This window comes from Labeo rohita, chromosome 12 (assembly GCF_022985175.1).
Source record: "Labeo rohita strain BAU-BD-2019 chromosome 12, IGBB_LRoh.1.0, whole genome shotgun sequence".
Taxonomy (NCBI): domain Eukaryota; kingdom Metazoa; phylum Chordata; class Actinopteri; order Cypriniformes; family Cyprinidae; genus Labeo; species Labeo rohita.
Window position 1 is genome coordinate 17,467,892 of NC_066880.1, and position 21,270 is coordinate 17,489,161.

A 21,270-nucleotide genomic window follows, 5' to 3' on the forward strand; every position below is an offset into this window, starting at 1 on the left:
TATGATACATATCTGAAGAATGCTGTGTTCAGTCTGTGGTTCAGCACACACTATCTGATCCGCACTTCTTAAACACATCGGTATGTCACCCTATGAAAACTACCGCGCATGCTAAAAATATCCCATCGGGATTTGACAAATGATTATATACTATTCTTATAATACAGATGGTTGTATGATTGAGTGCCTAATCTTATGATGGAAGGAAGGAAGGACGGAAAGAACGAAAGAAAACGAATCACGAAACAATGAACAAATTCAATTTGTTCAATTTTCAAAATTGATCCCACCCCCTTCTCTCTCTCCCACTTCGCTTCCTGTCCAACTACACTTTCCTATCTAAATACAGGCATAAAACGCCAAAAAATAAATATTTAATAAAAAAAAATGAAAAGAATAATTAAACGAATAATGAACAAATAAATGAGTGAATGGAAGAAAGAAGAAAAGAAAAGAATGAGTGAACAAAAGAGAATGAACAAATGTGTGAAAGAAAGAAAGAGCAAAAGAGCGAAAGAAAGAAAAAAGAAAGCGAGCGAATGAACGGAACATAAAAGAAAAGAAAAGAAAAAAGAAAAGAAAAGAACGAGTGAACGAAACAGAATTAAATGAGCGGAAATAACTGAATGAAAAACAAATAAGTGAAAGAAAGAAAAAGAAAGAAAGAAAATAATGAGCAAACGAAACACAATGAACAAATGAAAAGAAAAGAAAAAGTAAAGATAAACACAATGAACAAATAAATGAGCCAAAGAAAGAAAAAAAAGAAAAAAATTAGCAAACAAAACAGAATGAACAAATGAATGAAAGGAAGAAAGAATAATTAAAACAATGAACAAATGAAAGAAAGAAAGAAAGAAAGAAAGAAAGAAAGAAAGAAAGAAAAAAGAATGAGCGAACAAAACAATGAACAAATGAATGAGCAAAAGAAAGAAAAAAGAATGAGTGAATGAATAAATTAATGAGGGAAAGGAAAAAGAAAATCACTAAACAAAACCATGAACAAATGAATGAGCGAAAGAAAGAAAATAATGAGCAAGAGAATAAACAAATGAGTGAAAGAGAAAGATAAAAAAGAATGAGCAAATAAAAAAAGGAAATGAAAGAAAGAAGGAAAGAAAGAAAGAAAGAAAGAAAGAAAGAAAGAAAGAAAGAAAGAAAGAAAGATGAGCGAACGAAACAGAAAGAAAGAAAGAAAGAGAGAGAGAAAAAGGAAGAAAGAAAAGAATGAGTGAGTGAAAGAGTGAACAAAACAGAATTTACAAATAAATTAGTAAAGGAAAAAAACGAATGAGTGGACGAAAGAAAGAAAGAAAGAAAGAAAGAAAGAAAGAAAGAAAGAAAGAAAGAAAGAAGGAAGGAAGGAAGAAAAAAGAATGAGTGAGTGAAAGAAAGAAAAAGAAAGGAAGAAATGAGCAAACAAAACAGAATTTACAAATAAATGAGTGAAAGAAAAAAGGAAAAGAATGAGTGAACGAAACAGAAAGAAAGAAAGAAAGAAAGAAAGAAAGAAAGAAAGAAAGAAAGAAAGAAAAAGAAAAAAGGAAGAAAGGAAAATAATGAGTGAAAGAAAGAAAGAAAGAAAGAAAGAAAGAAAGAAAGAAAGAAAGAAAGAAGAAAGCGAACAGCGCCAGTAGCAGTGATGAATAATGAAATGTTTTTCCTCCACCTCAGCTGCAAGTCCCTCAGGAGCCGGTTTCTCAGTTCTTCCCCTGCTGCTCATGAAAGCACAAATTAGCGCTCATGCTAATGTGAGGCCCTCAACTTCATCGAGATGTGCTTTCAACTTTCTGCCACTAATGGGACACCCAGATTCAACAACAGCAGCCTGTGCACACACTACAAAAGCAATTCGATTTCACCCAGCACTAAAGGCTTACGAGTCAGAAACAAGACCTACAAATTACATAAAAACACGTTAACCAATAATATTCCCACAAATGCTGTCCCAAATAGCCTAAGAGAGTTGTCTTAATAAACAGTTTCATATTAGGCAGAATGTAAGCTCCCAGCATGCACTGTAGAATAAAAAAGTACTGATAGTTTTTTAGCTGACTTTAGTTTTATGTTCTTGTTTTTTCATCACTGCTGGGTATTTGTTAATTGGTTATATGAAAACTTTTTTTACTTACAAAAATTAATCCACAAACAAATTGAAATCCAAACAAAACAATGTTACAATTATTAGGAGAAAAATCATGCTGCCTTGAATTTTTTTTTTGTTTTTGTTTTTTTGTGATGCTTTAATGTCACATCATCTGTGAGCTAATTACAACAACATTTTACCCAGCTGTTCAGAAATTATTCATTCAATTCAATCAAAATCATCAAATACATAATCTTTTATCATGTCAACTTGCTTTACTGCTTGTGAGCTCAATTGCACATAAAATATACACTTTACAGATTCAACCCCAGAGCGTCTGTCCAGTATTTTTAAGCTTTGGGTCTGTGGCTTTCTCTTAACAGTCAGAGCTTTGATTTCAAACAGTGCTGGTAGCTCAAAGCAGAACGGAATCATGGGAAGAGTCATGGGAAAACCAGTCAAACCATGTCACATTGCTTTTGACTAACACTGAGCTCTAGTCCACAGAAAACCTATCATGCTGATAATCTGTGTCATATATTAAGAAAAAATTGCCGGAAGAATTACATCTTTGTCTCTAAGCATCTAAGCACCTTGTTTTTCCTCTTTGCACAACGTGTTACAGCACAATGTTTGAACAGAATCTAAGCAAACAATATAAAAGCAGAAAAAAAACACAGCTAGGCTCAGCAAACAAACACAAGGCATAACAAGGAGTCTATGTGTCTTTGCGGTATACAGAAAAACAGGCAAGTTACTCCATTCACTGGGATGCACTATATGTTAAATTCTTACAATACAAACTCATGTACAAAAATCATGACTTATATGAATATCATATTTATAATTCCCACTTTTACTTATACAGTGTCAGGGTTGGAAACATCTTGGGAAAAAAAGTCTTTTTCACAAATTTTGGATGTATGCAAAATGTATAATAATTGAGAAATTTCTAGAAATTGTGCAGTTATTTCTCATATTGTATTTTCAGAAAGTTTTGGAGTATTTGTCCTTAAATTTCACTACCGAAACAGTAACATGTAGTTTAATTAGAAGGGTTATATTTACCTATTAAAGGAGAAGTACTCACCCCTTGTCATCCAAGATGTTCATGTCTTTCTTCAGCCATAAAGAAATTATGTTTTTTGAGGGAAACATTTCAGGATTTTTCTCTATATGATGGACTGATATAGTGCCCCGATTTTGAACTTCCAAAACGCAGTTTAAATGCGGCTTCAAACGATCCAAAATGCGGTTGTAAACGATCCCAGCCAAGGAAGAAGAGACTTATCTATCGAAACGATCAGTTATTTTTATAAAAAATAATACAATTTATATACTTTTTAATGTCAAATACTCGTCTTGTCTCACTCTGCCTGAACAGTTAGACAGTTAGGGTATGTCGAAAAATTCCCATCTCATGTTCTCCCTCAACTTCAAAATCGTTTTTTGTTAAGGGTGTTTGATATTCTTTGCATGTTCACTTTGCAAAGACTGGGTCGGTACTTCTGCAGTGATGTAGGATGATTTTTAAATGATTTTTGAAGTTGAGGGAGAAAATACGATTGGAGTTTTTCAACATACCCTAACTGTTTTGAACCAGAATACACAGAGTTCAGGCAGAGCAAGACAAGACGAGCGTTTGAGATGAAAAAGTATTTAAATGTTCAATCGTTTCACTAGATAAGACCCTTCTTCCTCGGCTGGGATCATTTACAACTGCATTTGGGATCGTTTCAAGCCGCATTTAAACTGCATTTTGGAAGTTCAAAATCGGGGCACCATTTCAGTCCACTATATGGAGAAAAATTGTAAAATGTTTACCAAAAAACATAATTTCTTTACGGCTGACGAAAAAAAAAGACATGAACATCCTGGATGACAAGGGGGTGAGCACATTATCTGTAAATTTTTGTTCTGGAAGTGGACTTCTCTAAGATTTTGCTTACTTCTTCGTAAACACATTTTTTTCTATTTTATTAAAAAGTTTTCAGAGGTAAATCAATAACGGTTACAATTTTAACAATATTTCAAGTGTGATTTATGAGATTTGTTGTATTTTGAATTAAATTCTTAAAACAACAATGGAATAAAATGCAAAAATTATTTCAATTTCATTTTCATAAGTTGAAAGTTGAAGGGATTAGGGTTCGGGACAGCCACCTCCCAAATGAAAGTACCCACTAAATAATGATTTTTTACATATTAGGCTTATTGATATTTTAAATATTATAGTGGGTTTCAACAGAGTAGATAATAAAAGGATCTTAGTAAACATCTAAGATTTGAACACTTAAATGCTTTTTAAATGTATTTTTTGGTTGTGGGACAACCCCAATTCTGTAGAATTGCCCATATAGTTTACTTAATTTAATGCACTCTGCATACTACAATGGCAATAACCTAATGCAGTGACGAGGGGTTAAAAAAACACTTTAATTAATCAAAAACATATATTTAAATAGAGCAAGGCAAAATTATACACATCATTTTGTAATGAGTGATTAAACCTACCTTAACTCAAAGTGTTTTATCCTTCGTCAATAATTAATTTACAAGGGGAACATTATTGTTACTGGAGAAGATTCTACACAGACAAAACGATAATTTATGGCTGAGTTAAATATTCAGTTATGCCCTACAGTTCTAGGTTTAATTAGTTCATGTTATTGATATCTTCATTACTGCTTTAGGGATGGGTAAGGGTGCTTCTCCTCTTAGAGTACACAAACAAAGCATAGATTTTTGTAGAGTTTCAAGAAACTTAAAAAACAACCAAATATATTTTTTTAAAAAGTATGTTTGTTCAGATACTGTATGTTGATTGTATTTTGACAGATGATTAATATAAAAGATCAATATAAAGTTAGCATAATTACTAATAAAAATATAAATAAGCGTTTCCCCCCCATTTACATTTTTGTTAGACTTCATTTTCAACAACATTGTTAAGGGTTTTGAAATTGAATTCAATGGAAAGCATTGACCAACTTCTGGTAAAAAAGAAGGATGTCAACATGATGCAACAACACATTTGCAGTGTTTAAACAGGTGGGACACACACGTGATGTTCTGATGAGTCAAAGGTGTACATAAATGTGACCGAAGCTTTTGTGTAGCTGTGTCTTATGTACTCCGTTTGCTTCTCAACAGTTCATAAACATTTTTCATAAACATGAAAAATTAATAAATTAGAGAATCTGAATCAAGTTTTCTGAGTTTACTGCATAAATATTTAATTATAAAGGGGACAGGTTTGGAACTGGATGACTCACAAAAACGACACACCAAAATATTATAATTCCTTTATATATATCCCTGGTGCTGTGCTGAAAATCCTTTACCTATTTTGGCTTTTCTTTTTTGATCAGAAATGACCAGCCTTTTAAAAGCTGCTTGTAAATCTTGAATACTGTCAACAAATTCAGTCTTTTCAGTCAGCTTGTTTTCTTTCAGTAAGTACAGTTTTTGTTACCTTGTTCTCAGCAATTTGGACCGACTGTGTGGAAAATATGAGAACTTACCCATCTTGGTCTTGGTAGTTCACATTCAGCCTCTTAGTGGAGCCCAGCAACTCTAGGAAAACAGATGGAAATAAAAGTCAGGACATGATGTGATGTTTTCAACAAATCAGTCAGCTGCTGATCCCTCCATTAGAGAGGTATGAGGCATGATGATGTTCTGGCATGAAAGCACTTGTTTCAAACTTTCAACAGGCAATTGTTTTGTAATCAAACACAACATATATTGACAGTTAGGTCATCTTTTTTCTTTCTGCGAATAAAACATTCATTACGTGTCTGCTTTGTCATCTGAACAATATTTATATGAAAATGTATGTTTCTGATTAGAACATTTTTTGAATATGAACTGAAACATCAACTTAGTCCAAAACGGTCTTAAAGGAGAAGTCCACTTCCAAAACAAAGATTCACATATAATTTAGTCACCCCCCTTGTCATCCAAGACATTCATGTCTTTCTTTCTTCAATCGTAAAGAAATTATGTTTTTTGAGGAAAACATTTCAGCATTTTTCTCCATATAATGGACTGATATGGTGCCCCGATTTTGAACTTCCAAAATGCAGTTTAAATGCGGCCCAAATGCAGTTGTAAACAATCCCAGCCAAGGAAGAAGAGTCTTATCTAGCGTAACCCATCCCATGTTCTCCCTCAACTTCAAAATCGTCCTATATCGTTTTACCTTTTTTGTTAAGAATGTTTGATCTTCTTTGCATGTTCACTTTGCAAAGACTGGGACAGTACTTCTGCAGCGATATAGGATGATTTTGAAATGATTTTTGAAGTTGAGGGAGAAAATACGATTTCTTCAACATACCCTAACTGTCTTGAGTCAGAAAGGCAAGACGAGCGTTTGAGATTAAAAAGGTTTTTTTTTATTGTATTTTTTTTTTATTGAAAATAACCAATCTTTTCACTAGATAACACCCTTCTTCAGCTGGGATTGTTTACAACCGCATTTGGGATCGTTTGAAGCCACATTTAAACTGCCTTTTGGAAGTTCAAAATCAGGGCACCATAGCAGTCCATTATATGGAGAAAAATGCTGAAATGTTTTCCTCAAAAAAAAACAATTTCTTTACGACTGAAGAAAGAAAGACATGAACATTGTGGATGACAAGGGGGTGAGCATATTATCTGTAAACTGTTTTTCTGGAAGTGGACTTCTCCTTTAGCTTTTCCATGTATACAATACAGAATTAGACAGTTAGAATGTTCTAATGATGTAAAGATGAGGAAGAAAACAAAAACAGAATATTTAAAGAACAAACAGCAGTTTTTTAAGCATTGTAAACATTAAAAACACTGAAAAACTGTTCGCTCCACCTGTCGCTGAAGGGAAAATGGGATCTAGGTCACTAAGTGAAACGCGACAAATGCAGAGCAAGACTGTCCCAACTGTCAGTGACGGCAGACAAGTCTGTCGTCTAAACAGCACAGAGCTGTGTCATCATTTAAAATGAGCTTTGAGCTACACAGCATCCTGACCGCTTTTTATCTCAAACAAACATGGAAATGAAGAGTCTTCACTGCAAATGTAAACTGGGTTCACTTACCTGTCAGTACACACACAGCTGCCTGTCCCATTTTGACTTTAAAGAAATGTCATAAACCTAAACTTTTCTTTGTGTTCTTACATCCCCTACACGTCAGTCATTCACCTGCTCAGAAACCGTTCCATCCAATTCATATATCTGAATCCATCACTCTAACAAAAGATCCTCTCTCCTGCTCCAAATCAGAGAAAACCACAAGTAATCAGATCTATAGCTATTTGTTCCCTCCAGCAAAGTGGGAGCCATAACGATGCAATGAATTCCTCCCCCCACATCTTCTGGACTAAAACCAATCAGAAAAATCTTTTATTTATTGTGAAAACTGCATCCATTATTGCTCAATTACAGGCATCTAAAGTGAGGCAGCTATCAGCTCATTAAACTATAACATTTCATTCCTGTATTTAAGAGAGCGAAGCCATCTGTCATGGTTAACTGCTGAAGACATGAAAAAAGGAAACATGTAAGGATGTGTACAGTTTGTGAAAACATACTGCTTGTCTTTAAATGGGCCATCGGATGCAAAGTTCACTTTTACATGTTGTTTGAACGTAAATGTGTGTTGGCAGTGTATGTACACATCCACCCTATAATGATAAATATCTAATATTCTTAAATCCCAATAAATCATAACCCTTTTCTCAAATCAAGCCATTCTCTGATTCGTAGCTGTGTGACGTCACACAGACCAAGTCCGCTCTCACGATCTTTGACTGACACGGACATCTTACTTTAGACCCGCCCTGAGTGAGCTGTAAACAGTCCGCCATTGTTTCGACGCCGGCGCAGGAGTAGGCAAGAATGTCGCCTAAGTGATTGAGGTGTTCTGTTGTTGAATGTAATAATGAACATAGCAGTCGTCATTTACTCCCAACATCTGAGCCACTGAAGACGCAGAGGATTACTTTTGTTTTTGAAGGGAATGTGCCCCCCGATCTACTTAAATGTTTCTATGTTCGCACAAATCATTCGTGATCAAGCTTCACCAACAGCAGAAGTGAGTATAAGGGTTTTTTATGAATCTTTGCAAATCACCTTTCCTAATAATGTGCTAGTTAGCAAGTTTCGCGGCTAAATGCGGCTGAAGTTTATAGTCTCTCAGAGAACTGCTCGCCACCCCACGGAAGAGAGGGGCGGGGTGAGCAGAGCTCATTAGCATTTAAAGAGACATGCACAAAAACGGCTTGCTCTGAACAGAGCTGTTTTTGACATGGTAAAATGGGTGTTGTTTAACGCTACCACAAAAGCTGCGATTGTCATGCATATCTTTCAGCGAAGCACGATTCTGTGATCAGCAGTAAATCTCAATCCGAAGACCAGAGCGAAACTCCAAATATGGCCGAAGAAGACACCCAAGGAATAACGATCACTTTAGCTGAATAAACAGAAGATTTAACTCCTTTCATTGATTCAACGTGACTAATAAACACATGACTACGACAATATATGGTGCAGGGCTGGACATTAACGCTTGTCCGCTTGTCCACTTGTCTGGGACAAGTGGATTTTGTGAAGTGGGAAGTGAAAGACAATTTTACTTGCCGACCAGACAAGTAACCTGATTAAAACATCAATAACAAACAATAACTAGGGAACCGAAAACATAAGATGTTTCGTCAAAAATAAAGTATACTGAATTATCAGCCAAAATGTTATTATAGTGTTTGGTTAAATGTATATTCAAACTAACAAATTCTTCAGTCTGAAATCAGTATGATCACTCTTTTGCCTTTTACAAAGAACAATTGGATTCAAAATACAACAAATCTTATAAATTACACTTGAAATATTGTTAAAATTGTGATTCACCTGAGAAAAATGTATAATAAAACAGCAAAAATATATATTTGCTAGATATTTTTGGTAGATGTAAACAAAGTCTTAATAGGTCAATATAACCCTTCTTATTAAAATATACTGTGTTTTAGTAGTGACAAATTTAGGGAGAGGAAAAATATTCCAAAACTTACTGAAAATACAATATGAGAATTACCTGCACAATTACTAGAAATGCGTACCTTAGATATTATACATGCATACATACAAAATTTGTGGAAAAATACACATTGACCAATTTGACCAATTCGAATTGCATAACATCGCCTCACATTGCCGCCACTGATTTTCTTATGGACCTGTGGGATCTGTAAGCCATGCTTCTGGCGCATGTTGGAATAATCGCAGGCTCTGTTGTAACAGAATAGAACCAATAGAACCACCCTACTGAGGGCTATATGCCATGGCCAGCGGGCAGAGGGAACGATGCCAATGGAGCTATGAACTTTACATATCGCTGCAGGGGGAGAAAAAAAAATTGATGTAGTGGGCCTTTCGAGAGGAGTTCGAGTTTCAACATGAGACCACATTCCAGACATGGCTAACCCACCCAATCTCTCGATTTCCATCTATGTCCCCCTCTCTCTCCCTCGCTCACAGTATCCACACAAAAGTGTGTGTGCAAACACAAACACCCTTTGTGTCTGTCAACAGTGGTCTTTTCTCACTGAATGGAAAAGCTGCTTCTAATGTGGGCATCTCTCAAATGAAATGAGCCACAGTAACCACACAGGACTCAACCACTCCCTAAACCCACACAATGAACATAATGAGCCAACTTAAAAGACACCTTGTATCAAGTCATTCATTGTCACTGGGCCCGCTGTTTTTTTTATGCTTGAAGGCATCATTCCATCTTTCCTTATGAATAGAATCACCCCTCAAAAAGCTTTAAAATCACAACAACGTACAGGTACAGAATGAAACTGAAGTTTGGACGTAAACATGTGAGAAGACACATTGTCTAAGCCATAATCAACAATAGCCTTAAATATACACTGATTTTAGGAATTTGTCATGTTTACACTAACAATAATGTCACTGAAAATGCATCGGTGAAAATGTCAAACTAGCGCAAGTTCTTAGATTGTCTTTAATTAATGGCAAGCCATTACTAAACACAACTTCTAAGATAAAACTGCAAAATAAAAATTTGAATAATGATCAGATTTTGCAGCATAGTTAAGCAAACCCTTCCAATGTACACAATAAAAATACATAAGATTTAATTACATTTTCAAATAAACATAACATTTAAATGTTTGGTGTCAAAAATGTATTTTTTTAAAGAAATGAATACTTTTATCCACTAAGTCTGCAATGTAAAATTGTGTGTAGGTATAAAAATCAATTTTAAATAAATAAAAAAAAATCATAAAGCATTAATAACCTTTTAATAATTATTCGTTTTTTCCCTCAACCCTGTAACGGACAAAAAACGCACAGAACTTGTTATAAAACAAACATCTACCCACTGCGTCCCTGATAACAATTTAATAATAACAAATGTAACATTTATTATATTTTTCACATTTTTACAAAACTGAAGCTAAAAATACACAAATTGTGTGCCTGTGGTCTCTTTAATTTTGTTTTAAAAAATTTAATTTAGAAAAAACACAATTTTATTGTTTTAGTCCTTAACATGTCAGATAGTAATCAGCAAGAAATGCTTTCATTCTTAATTTTTAATTTCAATTTTTGGTTTTGTTTCTCTCTCATATTGTCCCCTTAGTTCCCCTCATTTCTGCATGCCCAACATTTTGTTCATAATCTGCTAAGTACAAACTCAGCAAAGTGCCTCAGGGACACGGACATATTTCATGCTAAAAAATATAAAAATGCAAAAATTGTTTGTATTCACTATAACAGGCGTAACCAAAGTACTCTGAAAAAGCTTTGAACAATTAACTTTGATGATTACCACTTTAGAAACTCTGGGGGACTGAAATATTTCCAAACCCCAGGAATATATACACACAAAACACACACACATAATGGTTTCCACAACAACATTAAGTCAAATTTTTTAAACTCTGAAAATAAATATTATAAATACAATAGAAATACAAATAAAAAATAAATAAAATTAATTACTTGTGAACCAAATTACAATGATTTCAGAATGATCATGTGACACTCAAGAAAAAAAATAAAGTAATGGCTGAAATTCAGATCTGCCATCACAGAAATACATTTTATAATATATAAAAAAAAAAAAAAAAAAAAACATTTCAAATTGTAATATTATTTCACAATTTTGCTGTTTTACTATAATTTTGATTAAATAAACACTAGGAGAGCATAACATACTTTACCAAATATTAAAAAAAAACATTAACTATTAAGACACGAGGATATGATGTAGCACTTATAGAGAACTTATGGGTCAATAAAAGGTGTCATAAAATGTGTAATTTAAAAATTAATAAGTTTCTACAATGAAAATGTTTAAGTGATTTGCTTAAAAACAATACATTCTCAAGCTGAAAAGCTGGAATGTTTAGCATAATATTTTACTATACTTTCAAGGTGAAAAATTAACCAACAAATAGTAAATCTATTTTAAAACATCAGTAATACTTGAAAATCTCTTGACAATTAAATCAAAGTCAGCGTTGTGCCACTAACTTGCCATTTTGTTGTCATGAGACAAAAAGTGTGACATGGTCATTAGGCTTTTAAAAATATCACATTTTGCGAAATAAAAGACATGTTTTGTTCATGTCAAATCAACTAGAATAACCCTAAGAAAAATGGCTTTGCATTTATGATTCAAAAACACCGTGTTCTAAAAAAAAGTGTGAACACTACTAAAGAATAAATACTTTTAACTAGAAATTTACAGGAAGCAAAGCAGGTGTTGGAGATAAATCTTTCAACAGATTAGATAATGAATTTAATTAGATGGATCACTAGTGATTTAGTTTGGCTTGCCAGAAGCAATTTGGCGTAATGGAGTTAAATGACCTACCTACAATTTGTTCCAGTAAACAGTACAGTGTGAAATACAAGCTAAACTTATCGTATTAGTAATACTACTAGCAACCTGTTATTAGCAACCTCTCTATAAGCTATCATCAGAAATGAGTACTTTAAAGAGAGGACATGAACTAATAAAAAACAAACTTTTCATCTTTTGATAACGTAACTACACCCCTTTACCCACAAGGATTGTGTGGTGCACCAACCCCAGCAGTCACATTACTGTTATCCCATGAGCCTTTGTGACAGTGTGTTCAAAGGGAATTACCACCACAAAATAGGAAAAAGGTTTTACTGTAATACCTTTCCAAAACAGTGGATCTCGGCTCATTTCTTAAACAACGTTCTGCCACATGATGAAAGCTTCCCTGAACAAAACAACTGGAAAATTGTCAAGATGTCTGAGCTCACTGTCAGTGGATGAGCGGAGATAAACGAAAGACCTGGTTATGTAACGTGAGCCATGTGACTGAGCACAATGGTGACTTACTGGCTGAATGTACATTTAAAATAATGTAAATCATCTTGCAAAATACTCAAACCTACATCTGAAAGGCAAAGTTTCACTAATAAATTTTAATTTTGCAAAATACAATTTATCCTACCCACAATGGGCTATGAATATGTCCATATTAAATGACTGCATAAAAATTATTATGAAAAAATAAATCAGGCTACCAAATCATAGGATACACATGCTGTAAATTTCTTTCCCACACTAAAACTAAAAATGTTCTGCAACACAAAAAAGCTTTCAGCCTTTTTTGACTACAAAGACTACATGAACATACATGATGATTATCTTTCTATTCCTTGTTAAAATGAAAATCTTCACCCAATCATGAAGGAGGACGTTACAAAGAAGGTATTTAAGATAAGCTTTACAGACTGATCCTAGTCACTCACTTGGAGGAAGATAAAATCATTACAATGAAAGCAGACATGGTGTTCTGATTCCATATCTCTTGAATAGTCTGTTTTTTTCGCCTGCCTCTGTAAGGCCGTTTTGGTGCTGGTGACTGTAAACAAAGCTGCCGAGAACCAGTCAGCTCGAATTAAGCTTAGTCTGTGCATAAGGACATTTCTCCAAACAGGACATTTTCATTGTGGAAGCTTCAATTTATCATTTTTATAAAGTTAATACTGTTGGAAATTATGGAAGCCAGTTTCTATCACTGATTAAAAAACTGAATATAGTAATTGCGATATTTTACTCCACAGTTCTGACTTTTTCTCAGTATTGCATGATATAAACTCGCAATTCTGAGAAATGAAGCAAGAATTGTAAGATATAAACTCACAATTGTGAGTTATAAAGTCAGAATTGCAAGATATAAACTCACAACTGTGTTGTTTTTCTCGAAATTCTGAGTTCATATCTAGACGTTACAACGCAATTGCGAGTTAATGTCAGAATTGTGAGATATAAACTCACAATTCTAGAAACATATCAGTTTTTTTCCTTCAGAATTGAACTTCATAACTCGCAATTGTGAGTCTATAGATAAAAACTTGCAATTCTGACTTTTTTTCCTCAGAAACATGCATTTGTAAGAAAAAAAGTCAGAATTGCAAGTTATCTCATGTCACAGCTCTGACTTTATTTCCCACAATTGTGAGATTGTCATGCAATTCTTGAAAAAATGTCAGAATTGTGAGTTTACATCTTGCAACTTTGACTATATATCTTAGTAAGTTTATACCACGCAATTCTTACTCACAATTGCAAGTTTATAGCACACAATTCTGAGGGGAAAAAGTCAGAATTATGACTTTCTCACAATTCAGAGAAATAAACTTGCAATTTTAAGAAATTAAGTACAAATTGTATGATGTAAACTCACAATTGCACGTTATAAAGTCAGAACTGTGAGATACAAACTCACAACTCTGAGAAACAAACTTGCAATTCTGAGAAATGAAGTCAGAATAGTATGATATAAACTCGCAATTGCGAGTTCTAAACTCGTAATTCTGCGAAATAAAGTCGCAATTCTGAGAAATAAAGTTGCAATTCTGAGAAATAAAGTCAGAATTGCAAGATATAAACTCACAATTGTGATGTTTTTCTCAGAATTGCAAATTTATATCTAAACGTTATAACACGCAATTGCGAGTTAAGTCATAATTGTGAAATATAAACTCAATTCTGAAAACATGTCAGTCTTTCTTCCCCTCAAAATTGAATTTCATAACTCACAATGACGAGTCTACAGATAAAAACTCGCAATACGGACTTTTTCCCTCAGAATTGTGATATAAACTTGCATTTCCAAGAAAAAAGGTAAGAATTGCATGTTTTTATCTACCAACACTTTATTTCTCACAACTGTGAGACTGTCAAGTTGTCTCACAGTCTGAAAAAAATAAGATTTGTTGATTTTATATCTCACAATTCTGACTTTCATTTTGTAATTGCGAGTTTATCTCACAATTCTGAGAAAAAAAGTCAGAATTGTGAGATTCTGAAAAGTTGCAATCATCTTCCATAGAAAATAACCAGACCAGAAATGTTCTGTTAAAAAAAAAAAAAAAAAAAATTCTGTTCTGAATGAGCTAAAGCTCAGTGGATCATATGACCAATGGCCATAGTGATACCAAAGATTATGTTAAGTTTCAATGCAAGTCATTATTCAGCTATACAATACAGAACATTTGGGTCACAGATGTCAAATATGATCCTGGCTACTGTATCACTATAATAAAGTAAAACTAAAATGGGCATGTCTGTATATGAGCAATATTATTGATTAAAATACTTTTATTCTGAAATTACAGATTATTCCCTCTGATTATTATTCAAAGATGAGATTTCTTGCACTGTACCTATTACATAAGCCAATGAGGATGAGAATATGTTAATGATTTTTGAAGCCCATAGAGATTCGCTATCATTTGCATAAACAGTGAAACCAGAAATCAAACAGGGCAGGTGAGACAAATCAAATCTGAAAAGTTAAGTAACTACACAACTAAATCACGTGGCCCATATTTATTACAACTACAAACAATCACTTTCCCCTCTGACACCATGTACTAACCAGAAGCGACACTGTGTTTCCAAAAACAAGTGGTCTGTCTTTCTTCACTGAAAGTGAAACCTCTTCATTGCACAATAAGAAACAAAACATATTTGATATTTAAACGCACATCTATGTGACGTAATGAGATTTCACGGTGCATGTCGACAAAAACAACAAAACGACAAAAAATGATTGCCAAAACACCATCACACTCCAGTTAGATTTACATTAAATACAGATTTACATGAGATATCCTTTCACTGGTCACTCGTTTCGCCTGGTTTGGGCACAGTGTGGAAATAATGCAAAACAGTGATTACACAAAACTTAACCCTGGCGCTGTGCAGAAAATCCTTTACCTAATTTGGTGTTCCTGGCATAAAATGACCAGCCTTTAAAGGGACAGTTCACCCAAAAATAAAATTCTGTCATTAATTACTCATACTGTCATTCCAAACCTGTAAGACCTTCGTTCACCTTCAGAACACAAATTACGATATTTTTGATGAAATCCGAGAGCTTTCTGACCCTCCATAGACAGCCATGCAACTGACATGTTCAAGGCCCAGAACGATAGTAAAGACATCACTAAAATAGTCCATGTGACATCAGTGGTTCTATTTTTCAGTGGTAATACTGCTGCGAGAATACTTTTTGTGTGCAAAGAAAACTAAAATAATGACTTTATTCAACAATTTTTTTCTCTTCTATGTCAGTCTTCATTGTACGTTCAAGGACCTAGATGTGAGATGTTGTATATGTCTTCTGATCTGCGCTGTTTGTGTTTTCTACAGTAGCCTTGTGTTCTGTAGCTAATTAAGCTAAAAATAGAAAATGCATGCAGGCTCTCACATAGTGCTTATAATACTGTCCATCCTTTAATGAATCTCTAGTTTCGATGAATATTTAACAGCTGACTGTAAGATGCAAGACCTGTTTGCTTAGCTGAAGGAACGGCTGGCTTACACAGTTTATACTAGATCTAGCGATGACTGACAACATCGCTCATGGATTAACTCATTGAGCAGATTCCAAAACAGTCCTGAGTAGCCTGACCCATCTGTCATGAACAAGAGGAGAGAGCATTAAAACGTGTACGTGCTTGTGTAAAACATGCTTTGCGTGGAAAAACTCACTGGCTTTCAGTCAACTCATGTGTCACTGGTATTTTTACCCTAGTAATGTACAGGGCTACTACAGATTTAGGGAGCAACAGCAAATGTAAGCAAAGCAACCCAGTTGACCGTGTGCTGAAATCTAACTCTCTTTAAAGTTAATCTGTCAGTTTGCCATATGGGTTATCCCTGATTTGTAACAAGACAGGTGGGGGTGGAGATGAACACCAGATTTTAGATTTTGGCAAAATGGAAGGAGATTGTTAAATTCTCAGAATTGTAATTTTATATCTCACATTTGCTTGTTATGAAATTAGAATTGCTAGATATAAACTCGCAAATTTATACACACTCGAGTTTAGTTCTCAGAATTGTGAGTTTATTAGATTTCACATTTTGGCAAATTGGAAGGAGGTTGTTAAAGGAGAACTCCACTTCCAGAACAATAATTCACAAATAATTTACTCACCCCCTTATCATCGAAGATGTTCATGTCTTTCTGTCTTCAGTCATGAAGAAATTATGGTTTTTGAGGAAATTATATGGATTTTTCTCCATATAATGGACTTAATTGGCGCCCCGATTTTGAACTTCCAAAATGTGGTTTAAATGCAGATTCAAAGGGCTCTAAAACGTTGATCACACTACAAACAAGACAAAACTATAATGCTATAAGAAACAGAAAAGATAAACTCATTGTTTACTTGGGTCTTTAGTCTATGATTAGCTCACCTCACCTCTAAGTTTTCGGGTTCGAGTCGTTCATTCATTACGTGACAGCCCCATAAGATGAACTAACGACTCGAAAAACCCAAAGACTTGAAACAGGTGAACTAATTCCAGTACAGAACCTAATAGGATGTTGCGCATGCGTGACTGAACGAATCACTCCTGAGACAACTCGTTCTTCCCGAGTCACATTAAAGATTCTTTCAAAATGAAAGAGTCGTTCAAGAACGACCCATCACTAATTCATAGCATTGTAGGCGCGCATCCCTGAGCCTATGCTACAAATCTTTCGTGCTTAAAAAGTATACAAATTTGTATTTTTCGAAAAAAATGATAAGACCCTTCTTCCTCAGCTGGGATCTTTTACAGCGCTTTGAAGCTGCATTTAAACTACATTTTGGAAGTTCAAAATTGGGGCACCAATGAAGTCCATTATATGGAGAAAATTCCTGAAATGCTTTCCTCAAAAACCATAATTTCTTTATGACTGAAGACAGAAAGACATGAACATCTTGGATGACAAGGGGGTGAGTAAATTATTTGTGAATTGTTGTTCTGGAAGTGGAGTTCACCTTTAAGAATTTCAGGTTAGGGTTCAAGTTAAGTTAATACAAAATATAGTAAGCTCAATCAACAGAATTTGATTTATATTAATTTATCTCTGTATGCTAAACTTTTCCAATCATTTAGTCTACTTAAACATCAAAAATACATTTTGAGAAAAAAAAAAAAGGCAAATTCCAAGATGTAAACTCACACTTGCATGGAAAAAGTCAGAATTGTGAGTTTTTATCTATAAATCTATATCTATAAAAATCCAATATCATGCATCCCTAATTTGAGAACTGCAGTGGGTTTGAGAGTTGATAAAAAAGTTAAGAATTATTTAAATCATTAAAATATATAATACATTTTTTAAACACTTGATCACTAAAAATATAAATTACTTTGTTTACCTGCAAGTCAGTGTGACCATTAAGTGACCTATAACTGTAAGCATGCAAATGCATTGTTAAATTATTTGAATATCAACTTTCTCTGAGATAGTATAAGTAAATATTTTATGTTAAAGGGATTTGGCTGACAAAAATGTTTGGGAATCCCTGCACTATATGAACAAACATTAATAGACATGAAAACTGCAAGCTCCCAAAGTCTTTTTAAGGTTTGAACATTTTTCGTCCAGACTTTCAGAATTAACAGTTACTGAAGATCACTGGATATGATGAAGACGAAGTGTTTCACGGTTATACATAACCTGTGTTTAGTAACTTGCATAATTCTTTGTTTTATACATAGTCTAATTGCTTGTGGTATGCTTTTTCACTCAAATTCAGAATTAATTTAAGTGACATTTACATGATCATTGTACTTTGTTAATATAGTCTAACCTTAATGACACGCAATAGGATTTTTAGAAACATTTAAAAGAGAAAAAGAGGAGAAAATAAATAAATTATGAATAATTTACTGCCATTGTGTGAATACGTGATCATTTAATCCATACAAAATTAACTGTAATCTAATGATGAGGATTATAAAATTATAAAAGTATATGATTTTTAGAATCTGATTACATAATCCAGATTACATGTAATCACTTACTATCCACCTCTGCCTGTAGCAGAGTAGCCACAATTGAACTGACTGTCACCTTTGAAATATGCAGGGGAGTACATTGACTGTCTGACCCGCCATGAACTGACCCTGTTTGGCCTCCAGTCGAAGCAGTCTCCATCTGCTTGAGTAAGACTTACAGACCGTCTTGAAAACATCCTCTGTAGGTGCGCTACACCAACCTGGCCAATAACCAGCTCTTGACCCCGAGTGAGCAGACAGACTGGATTTAATCCCCAAAAAAGGCTTTAACATGGCATTGTAAATGCAGTTGATGTGTGAAGGTACCTATTTACATCTAGTGTTTACAAAATGTGCACACATTACTGGAATGGTCAAGAGATGCTAATGGTCTCTTCATGTTTAGTTTGGACGCAGCTGTTGTTTGGTGTCATCCAGGGCTGATTCAGCAATTAGTCTAGTGTTATTGCCACTGCTGTTGCAGCTCAGATGTTAAATAAATGAGCCCCTGATGCTTAATCTTAATAATAGACACAGCAACATCTAGTCAAGTCAAATCAACATCTTAGGACACAATAACAGCATTTTCAAGCGTACAGCGTAAAGGGTATCAGGTTGCAGATTAGCTTATTTAAAATATTTTAAATGTGAAACAAAAACTTTAAAAAGAGATTCTGAGATCTGTGGCTAACGTATTGACTCAGAAGGCGATGAGCTTGTTGAATACGTTTTCATTACTGCAAACTATCAACGCACAACAGCTGCCAAAAGAAGAAATATTTTTAAAAAGCACCCTACTTACTATTACGGTTGGTCTTGATCTTGGCTAGAAGTTTATGAGCTAAAGGAAGGTCTCCATTCTTCACGGCCAGAAGAAGGTCCTGCTCCTTGCCCATGGCTCTCGTCCAGCTTGCAGAAAAGTGTTACTATCTAGATTCACAATGTCATGATCCTCTGCTCATGAAACTTTGGACTTGGCTTCTGGTTTATCTTAGTGCTATTCGCACATATGGTCTAAGCATCTAGTGCTTGAGCTTTTAATTTGTTTTTGGCTTGCTTTTAAGGTCCTATACTACATAAAGTGTATGACTGTTCCTGAGCAGTGAGAATATACTGAAAGTAAGCCATCCTCAAAGCCAGAAACATCAAAAGGAAACCTATGGGAAACACAGACATGATGTATTATCACTCCTAATACACTTTAACATAATACTTGCACATAAAACACTACATTCTCGAATAAAACAGTGTATGAGATATTGAATCTGTATTGAATTGCGTTTTATTTACAACAAACAGGCAACCAATTATTTCCAAGACCCTAAGTGCGCTTCTTTGGTCGTTTGGATTTAATGGAAAGTACAATAGCACAGAAAATAAGACGTTGAAATGAACCATACTCATTAATGACAACTTTCCTAAACGTACACTTGTCTGGGTGTTATTTAATCAAATGCTAAATAGGTAAGGCACTTGCCGTAGAAAGCTGTAGGATCACATACTCACCGATACAGGTCGATTAAGCACTTAAAGCCACTTATTCCACGAAACCGACGAAGTTCAATAAGTATAATGCTGTTTATGTTTTCCGTTTCTGTTCGGGAAAGCGCAAAGCCATACTTGAACGTGTTTGACACAACACAAGTGACCGGTGCGTGAGCGCGCGCGCGCGCGACTGTCACGCGCCTCCCTGGTGTAACTCTCTTCCTGAAAGGTGCGCTATTAAATATTCCATAGAATACAAACTCCATAAATGGCGAATATATCCTATAAAATCCTCTATGTGTTAAATTGCTGTCTATATCATTCCATGTAATTAATTTTTTACCGTAGGCGTTAATGAACACTAGCCTAACAGTTATGTCACAAATGCCGCCTTATGCGTTTATGGTAATTTCGTCGATACAGTCAAGGCAAATATCTGGGAGCTCAATGACAAGTCACTGTAGTTTCTAAAGCTGGTGCGACATCTGGTGAACGAACGTTGTAATGTCTTAAGTTTTCCTGCCGTTTGCTTTCAGCCATTAACTAATTTGTAATTTACTGACTGTATCCCCAAACAGGGGCGTTTCTAGGATTTTAAAACATCCGGAGCTGGTGCCAAAACATCAGGGGCTAGTGGTAGTTGGTGGGAGCTCACATCATGCTCACATAAGATTTTGTTAGACACAAGTGGTTGAACCTGGATACTTCTAGGAGGTTCCGGGGGCATTAAACCGGGTGTTAAAGACCTTGTCACACTACTAACAATAGTAAATAGTAATCACTGCAAATAGCAAACATATCAAAGTATTATAACAAAATTATAGCATTACAAAAATATGTTAGACAAATAAAATAATACATTTGAAAATGTATTTATAACTGTAACAAATATATAGTTGCATGCAAAAATAGGGCCCTGTTTTTTTCCCCAAATTCTGTTTTATTTTATTTGGTCCCACTTTATATTAGGTGGCCTTAACGACTATGTACTTACATTTACATTAATCTTTTGATAAAATGCACTTATTGTGTACATAAATGTTGTTACATTGTACTTATATTTTTAAAATACCTGCATGTAATTAAATCTGTAATTAATTTCTGTAATTACATTTATAATTACACTGTTGACCCATCCCTTACACCTTAACCCACCCTTAAACCTACCCATACCACCAAACCTGTCCCTAACCTCTTACCCGAACCCCACCTCAGTAGCAGCAAAAATGTTTAGCAATACAACATGAAAACAATAAGTACATGGTAGTTATATTTTTATGTAAATACATAATAGTTAACGCCACCTAATATAAGGTGTGACCTTTTATTTTTTTCAAATTCTGTTTTCATTTTTC

General features: G+C 34.5%; 1 protein-coding gene across 8 annotated transcripts in view; it reads right to left on the reverse strand.

Moving 5' to 3' along the window:
* caskin2 (CASK interacting protein 2) overlaps positions 1 to 20,129 on the reverse strand; it is a 70,610-nt gene extending 50,481 nt beyond the window's left edge. For 3 of the 8 annotated variants that reach the window (XM_051125007.1, XM_051125000.1, XM_051124999.1), the window contains exons 1-3: positions 19,937 to 20,128; positions 19,233 to 19,587; positions 5,611 to 5,662 (exon numbers count right to left, since the gene is read on the reverse strand). In XM_051125007.1, the coding sequence (XP_050980964.1) occupies positions 5,611 to 5,662; positions 19,233 to 19,326 (146 nt within the window). In that variant the 5' untranslated portion in view covers positions 19,327 to 19,587; positions 19,937 to 20,128. Of the gene's footprint in view, positions 1 to 5,610; positions 5,663 to 7,164; positions 7,342 to 19,232; positions 19,588 to 19,936 lie in introns of those variants that run through there. The other 5 variants (XM_051125004.1, XM_051125003.1, XM_051125001.1 and 2 more) reach the window with 4 other exon arrangements.
* Positions 20,130 to 21,270: the final 1,141 nt, after the last annotated feature.